This window comes from Echinops telfairi, unplaced genomic scaffold (genome assembly GCF_000313985.2).
Source record: "Echinops telfairi isolate 266 unplaced genomic scaffold, ASM31398v2 ScPeMD7_28;HRSCAF=97, whole genome shotgun sequence".
Lineage (NCBI taxonomy): Eukaryota > Metazoa > Chordata > Mammalia > Afrosoricida > Tenrecidae > Echinops > Echinops telfairi.
Genome location: NW_022103925.1, coordinates 2,842,891 through 2,850,384, shown reverse-complemented (window position 1 = coordinate 2,850,384; position 7,494 = coordinate 2,842,891). Strand labels below are relative to the sequence as shown.

At 58.2% G+C, this 7,494-nt stretch overlaps 1 protein-coding gene across 1 annotated transcript in view; it reads right to left on the bottom strand.

Annotated features, from left to right (window-relative positions):
• LETM1 (leucine zipper and EF-hand containing transmembrane protein 1) overlaps window positions 1–7,494 on the bottom strand; it is a 25,545-nt gene that overhangs the window by 12,903 nt on the left and 5,148 nt on the right. Inside the window, exon 3 of the mRNA XM_045289471.1 lies at window positions 4,549–4,996. Within this exon, the coding sequence (XP_045145406.1) occupies window positions 4,549–4,996 (448 nt within the window). The remainder of the gene's footprint in view (window positions 1–4,548; window positions 4,997–7,494) is intronic.

Below are 7,494 nucleotides of genomic sequence, written 5' to 3'. Positions count from 1 at the left end.
GGCCTGTGCCGCCCGCCCACGCCCGCTCACCCCCACCTCGGCACCTCCATGGAATGCTCGGGAAAGAGGAGCATCACCAGGGGGTGGGATTCAGCCGGCTCGCACTGGTTGGGCAAAACCAGGACCTAATTTTGTGCTGAGTTCACCAAACCGCTGGCTACCATGGCGCTTGTCCTCAGGGTTCTGAGAGAGCCACCCCACGTGGAAATCATGATCTACACTCCATCTTTTTAGAGGAGTCTTGGTGGGGGAGTGGTTATCCACTGGGCCGAGAGTGACAGGGTCAGCAGTTCAAAGCCACCAGCAGCTCTGCAGGAGAGACTGGGGTTTCTACTCCCGAAAACTGTTAGTCTTGGAAACCCACGGGGTGGGGGTGCCGGGGGAACGTGTCTGAGTTGACCCCACAGCAGCGAGCTTGGAGTTGAATCTTTTGAACGTTCATCTGTGCAACAGGGGTTTCTGGTATTGTGTTGAAATAATAAGCTACCTTTCGGGCTGTTATTTTTTTAATACTTAAAACAGTCATTCAGACCGTGTTCGATCCGCTGTTACATAATCTGAATCCCACCACTTGGCACAACCCTGTCCTTGGGGCAAAAGAGACACGTGGGTGACCACTCACGGTCACCTTCCCGGAGGATTTGTAGAGGCCCTGCCACGGGGTCATGCTGGGTGGAGACAACCAGACAGGAACTCAGGCCTGCCCCGTGGGGTGCGGTGGCAGGCAACCAGGCGGCAGGACCGGGTCAAGGGTGGTGAGGGTGCCCACCCAAGAGTGCGTAGCAAGGAGACTGGCACCCAGGACATTTGAGCAGCGTCACTAAACCGAGGCCCTGTAGGAAAGACAGGAGCTACCACGGTCTCCGGGCCCAGAGGTCAGGCCAGGGCAGGGGTGCAGCCGCAGGCAGCTTGGTTCTCTACAGTGGAGCCCCACAGGAGGGGGTTCCAGTGGCGCAGCAGACCACAGGGACAGCGGTTTGAACCCACTAGCTGTTCTGAGGGAGAAAGATGCGGCTGGTGCTGCTGTGAAGCTCTACTACTTCAGAAACCCACAGGGACAGCCCTCCCCTGTGCGGCACGGTCGCTGTGGGTCAGGAGTGACTTACAGCAAACCAGGACCCCAGAGGGCAGAGCCGCAAAAGCACCGACCCTCACTAGAGCAAAGTCGGGGATGACAGCTAAGGGGGGGCGGGGCCTGTCAATAGGGTGAGGGAACCGTTCGTTCTACAAGGGGCAGCAGCAGGTACAGCGTCACACTCTGTGACCACACCGCTACCCACTGCCCTGTGTGCATCCAGTGGAGGAGCTGTGTGCTGTGTCTTAACCTGATCTCTCAACAGAACCCGGAACAGAGAGCCAGCAAAGAGCTCAGAACACAGAGCCCAGAACAGAGCCCACACAGAGCACTGAGCCCAGAACACAGAACATAGAAAACAGCTCAGAACACAGAGCCTGGAACACAGAGCCCACACAGAGCACTGAGCCCAGAACACAGAGCCCGGAACAGAGAGCATAGCAAAGAGCTCAGAACACAGAACACAGAGCAGAGAGCCCAGAACACAGAACACAGAGCCCAGAGCCCAGAACAGAGAGCCCAGAACACAGAGCACAGAGCCCAGAGCCCGGAACAGAGAGCCCAGAACACAGAACACAGAGCCCAGAGCCCGGAACAGAGAGCCCAGAACACAGAACAGAGAGCCCAGAGCCCGGAACAGAGTGTAGAGCCCAGAATACAGAGCACAGAACATAAAGCATAGCAAAGAGCTCAGAGCCCAGAGCCCAGAACACAGAGCCCACACAGAGCACTGAGCCCAGAACACAGAGCATAGAAAACAGCTCAGAACACAGAGCCTGGAACACAAAGCCCAGAACACAGAATATATGAGCACTGAGCCCAGAACACAAGAGTCTGGAACAGAGCCCAGAACACAGAACACAAAGCACAGAAAAGAGCTCAGAGCACAAAGCACAGAACAGAGCGTAAAGCATAGAGCACAAAACACAGAGCTGGAACACAGCCCGGAACAGAGAGCCCGGAACACAGAACACAGAGCCTGGAACACAGCCCGGAACAGAGAGCCTGGAACACAGATCCCAGAACAGAGCCCACACAGAGCACTGAGCCCAGAGCTGGAAAACAGAGCAGATCAAAGAGCTCGGAACACAGAGCCCAGAACACAGCCAGAACACAGCCCAGACACAGGGCGCCGAGCCTAGGGCAGAGCCCAGAACACAGGAGGGAGTGCAGCACCAGGGAGTAATGCAGTGTCACTATTTAAGCCATCCACTCCAAATAAACCTCACTGCCACTGAGTCTATTCCGATGCACAGTGACACTGCGGGGCAGGGTAGCACTGCCCTTGTGGGTTTCGAGGCTGTGAGTCTTTATGGGATCAGAAGACCTCATCTTTCTCTGAGGAGCGGCTAGTGGGTTCAAACGGCTGACCTTGTGGTTAGCAGCACGACTACAGGGCTCCTTCGGCTACAATCTGCCTTCAAAGTCGACGTCCAACACATGTGATCAGGACAACTCTGACTTTCAACTCCTCGGGCAGCGCTGGCCCAGGAGAGCACAGGAAGAAGTGGGAAGAGGTCTGTCACACTGGGGGGACAGCACCCAATGTCACCAAGCTAACACGCAGATCGCTGAACGGCAAACCCATCAGCTCTGGACACTTTCACCCAAATCGCCCAAAAACATCTAAGGGAAAAACAGGGTGGTGGAGAGATACAGAAATGACACCGAGTCTGTGGGAACAGAGCCACGAAGCCCACGCCCTGTGCTCAGCCATCCTCGGGAACCAGCCTGGCCACGGCACCAGACAACAGCTGCTGTCATGTGGAACGGGGCTCGCCAGACCTCATGACTCTGTTCCTGCTCTCCAAGCTGGGCGCAGCACAGCAGGTCTGCACGGTGGGTGCCGGGCCAGGAGCGGCGGGGCATCTTGGTGCCCTCCTTAGGACTCGGGAGGGTCTGACGCTGCCACGCAGCCTCTGGGAACAAGCTAAGGACAGGAAGCTGCAAGAACAGCCGCGCTTACAGACGCAGCTGTCAGTGACTTGCAGACAGAATCCGAGGGGCTGGAAGTCTGCACATTGTTTCCTGGGCAGAGTGCCTGCCCCGGGAGCAGGACAGTCAGCCAGGCATAACCAAGGCTTCGGCCGCCTGCCCGCCGGCCCTCTGTGGCCCACTGGCATGACACTCGTTCTCTCAGATCCCGACCGTCAGTGGAAGCCCTCACCGACAACAAAGCCAGGAGGCCGGAGGAGCAGGCCACGTGAGCCGTCAGGGACCCGACCCCTGTGCGGTGGCACCCAGAGTGTGAAAGTGGCCTTGACCAGCCACTAGGCCACTGGTCTTAAGCAGCCCAACGCACCAGGCCAAATGTTCCTGAGCGCACCCATCACATGCATGCTATTGAGCAGTCTGAGCCAAGAGTCTATGGCAGCCCAGGGTCCTGATCGAAAGGGGGGGCGAAAAGCAGGACAGAACTTCAAAATCTCTGGGACTTCAGACTTTCTAGAACCAAAGAGGCTGGGTGAACCCCTGAAACTACTGCCCTGAGATCATCTTCAAACCGTAAACCAAAAGCAACCTCTGACGTCGCCTTCAGGGGCCAACAGTACCGTGAAGCTTAAACTAGGAACGGAAGGTCTGCCTTGAGCACGGGGCTCTTTGAAGAACTCCCAACGGGGGATCAAATGGACAACAGCCACTCAGGAGTCAGGCGCCGAAGAGGCAGTGAGTTTCTGTTTCTGGGTAAGTAGCAACCCGGAGAGGGGAGCGGAGGAAGGCCGCTCAGCTCCCAGGGCAGAGTCAGGGGCAAATGTGCCATGGTTTGCTGTGTGTCTTCCCTACCACAGCGACAAGGAGATACAGTAACGTTTTGGAAATGAGCATACAGAGTGGAGGAGGAAGAAGGACCCTAGAGGCACACCTTTCACTCACTCCAGGCTCGGCAGGCTTGTCTTCCGGAGGTCTGAACCACCCACCTGGGAGCGTGAGCTCAAGGGTGTCACTTGTCACTGGCTACACCACTCAACACTTCCACAGAAACCCACAGCCTCGAAGTCGATTCTGACTCACAGGGAGCTCACGCAGGGTCCCCAAGGTTATCAAGCTCTGTGGGCACAGACAGTGCCTCTCTCCCCTGCGGAGCCGCTGGCGGGTTTGCACCACTGACTGTGTGGTCAGCGACCCATCGCTTATCCCAAAGCGCACAGAGGCTCCTCGGGGGACCACTCCAGGATGCAAACTGCCCCAGGGCAGCGGGAGGCAGCGGGGCGGGGGACGGACAATATTCTCAGAGAGAGGAGGGCAGAGCGAGGTGGCGCCACACCTGCCCAGCCAGAAGCCCTGACAGCCCGCAGGCACGCCTACTTTGAGGGCGGTGCTCTTACAGGAAAAGGTCAAGCTCTCGGGTCGCTAAGATAACCAGCCTGCTCCAGGGCCAGCGCCCGAGCCAAAAGCAAGCTCGGTGTGCGCCGATGGCCCGAGGGGGGGGCCGTGGGAAGGTCACGGCGTCACTGGCCCGGGCCCACCCTCACCTGCCTGCGCTCTCGGCGCGTGAGCGTGTGCCCGTGCAGGATGCGCCAGAGCATGCGCGCGGCGATCTTGGTGTCGATCCACAGCAGGCGGAAGCCGTGGTAGTAGTGCTTTAGCTCGTCCAGCACCCGCTGCCCGAGGGACTTTTTCACGGCTGCGGGCGCGGGGGGGCTGTACACAGGGCCGCCCTCCTCCAGCTTCTTGTTCTTGTCCTTCAGGGACTTGAGGGACTTCTCCACCAGGGAGTCGTCCCACCGGGGCTGGGACGAGTGCCAGCCCCGCACCGGGAGGGCCCAGGGTCCGGGGAGAACCGCGCCTGCCGGGAGAGGGGTCCATGGCACGCCAGGCCCAGTGTGCGCACGCGCCGGCCTCCGAGTCCAGTGGCTGACATGCTGGCTGTCGAGGGCGACGTAGATGGGGCGCGCAAGGCAGCAGCTACACTTCACGGGCCTGTGAGGAGGGGGACAGGGGAGAGGAGTCAGAGTCCCACCGTGGCTCCCCCCGGCCCCCACGCTGCTGCCACCACAGGCAGACAGCTGACACTCTGTGGACAGGGCGGCCCCTCCTCGCAGGCACCTGCCTCCAGGCCAGCTGGAAATGCCACATCAGGTCACGCCCTCACTGCCAAGAAGTTTGACTCACAGTGACACTACAGGCCGGAGCAGAACCGCCAGCTGTGGGTTTTCTGAGACTGCAGAGCATTACGGGAGTAGAAAGCCTCATCTTTCTCCTGAGGAGCATCTGGTGGTTTCAAACTGCTGACCTTGGGGTTAGCAGCCCAGCAGGGCTCCTTGGAAACATACACTCTATATAGTGCATGGCATAAGTCAACCCCAGAGGGTTCGAGACTGCACAACCCCACACAGGTGATGCACACAGACCAAGGCGGACCCGTGCTGGCCAAGCGCTGAGAGTGGCAGTGGTGCGGACGGGTAGTGGCGTTAAGTACTGCTTAGGGACCCTGGGCCTCGACGTGTGGGGGTGAAAGGTTGTGGAGCTAGACAAGGGTGCTGGGTAGATGACATGGTGAGTGGAACACTGCCACCGAAGGGTTGGCTAAAAGGGCAATTTCAGGGGAGATCTGTTTTTACCACAATAGCACGGGGACACACAGAATCCGTGTCTTCCACCATACATTAACATGCAGGCAGCCGACACGGTCTTTCACTGTCCTGGTACCACCAGAGTGACTGCTACTTCTGCCGAGCGGCCTGCGGCCAGGCTGCAGGTGACGGGGCCCCAGCCTGAAGCCTTAGACACCTTCCTGTCCCGGAAATGGTCTCAGCCTGCGGCTCAGCACTGAGCTAACGGTGGGCGCTTCTGTCTGGTGAAGGGTAACAGCGATGAGGCAGACAGACACCTTCCAATCATCAACCCTTTCAGACTCCAGAGGGAGCGTGTGTGTGCCCACGGCCCAGGTTAACGGGGTTAGCCTGGGGGGCTTGGGTGATGGAGTCAGGAGCCACAGGGAGGACTCAGGAGGGCTGATGCCGTGTCGCAGGGGGCTGTCGAGGACAGGGAACACCAGGTGTGTGAGTTGAGGCGTGGAGAACGGGTTTGCTCTGTATACCTTCTCCCGTTCAAAGTAAAATGGTTTTTAAGAATTGTCTGTTCTGAGCCCCGAGGAGACCCACAATCGTTAATGAGAGTCGTATTCACGCAAGACCACGTTGGGTGACGTGGCTGGACATAGTAAAACATTTTCCCATCAGAAGCCTCTAGCAGTAACCCATGGGTGGGGCACAGGGAACACACTGGGCTGTGATCAACGGCTGCAGGCTGACCCCACCCAGCAGTACCTCGGAAGAAATGCCTGGAGACCTACTTCCAAAGGAACCAGCCCGAGCACTCCAAGGAGCCTGGTTCCACGCTGGCCCACACGGGAGCCATGCGTGGCAGGCGGCTCCACAGCGACTGGATTTATATCGGACAGAAGAACCTGGGTGGCACAGATGTTTAAGCGCCTGGGCTACGAACTGAAATGCCAGTGGTTCAAGTCCACCCAGAGGTGTCTCACGAGAAAAGCTTGGCTAGAAATCTACTTCTGCAAACAAAGCCAGCCACTGCACATGCGGTGGAGTGCAGCTCTACCTCTGACTCACACGGGGGCACCGTGAGAGGGCATCGAAGCTGCCTCTGTCTGGTTTTGGGGATCCCCTCGGAGAGAAAGATCAGAGAAAAGGAGGGCCCCGACCACCCAAGAGAAAGCACTGGGGGCCTGCTGCCTGCACACACACAGCCTGGTCAGATGAGGAACAACAGAGACACGAGAGTGGTTCCCAGGCCCCAGAGCATCAGCCACCCAAGGACGGTGGCCACAAGACCCAGAGAGGGTAGCCAAGAAGTTGTCCTAAACAAAGAACTATATCCAGAGTTGTTCCTGATCTTGAATCATAAGGTGTTAGCTTCCCGAATAAGCTAATAAGTAAGGGCTACCACGCACTGTGCTGGCTCACAGATGCCCCCTCAGAGCAGGTGTGGAGTGTGCCATGTGGTCACCCCTCCACACACACACGGCGGGGCATTCAGGTGAAAGCCGGTGGGGTGGGGCAGGGAGAGCACTGTCTCCCTGGTCAAGCAGACCCTCTCTCAGGACACTGTCTGAAGTCCCCGTCTCTGTCTGAGTACAGACACCACAGAATCACTCACTCTCTGCCACCGAGTCCACGGGACAGGGTGGCACGGCCCCGTGGTTTTCCGAGACTGTGCTTCTTTACGGGAGTAGAAGGCCTCGCCTTTCTCCCGTGGAACAGCTGGTGGTTTCAAACTTCCGACCACGTGGTTAGCAACCCGCTCCTAAGCCCCAGGGCTCCTCTGGAGGAAGGGAAAGGCAGGGATGGTGGCAGCAAGGACGGCGAGAGGGTTCCAGGAGTTCCTGGAAACTCGGATTAAAAGTACGGACATTTTCTTTTGTTGCTTGGTTTTGCTGTCTTGTTTTTATGCACGTT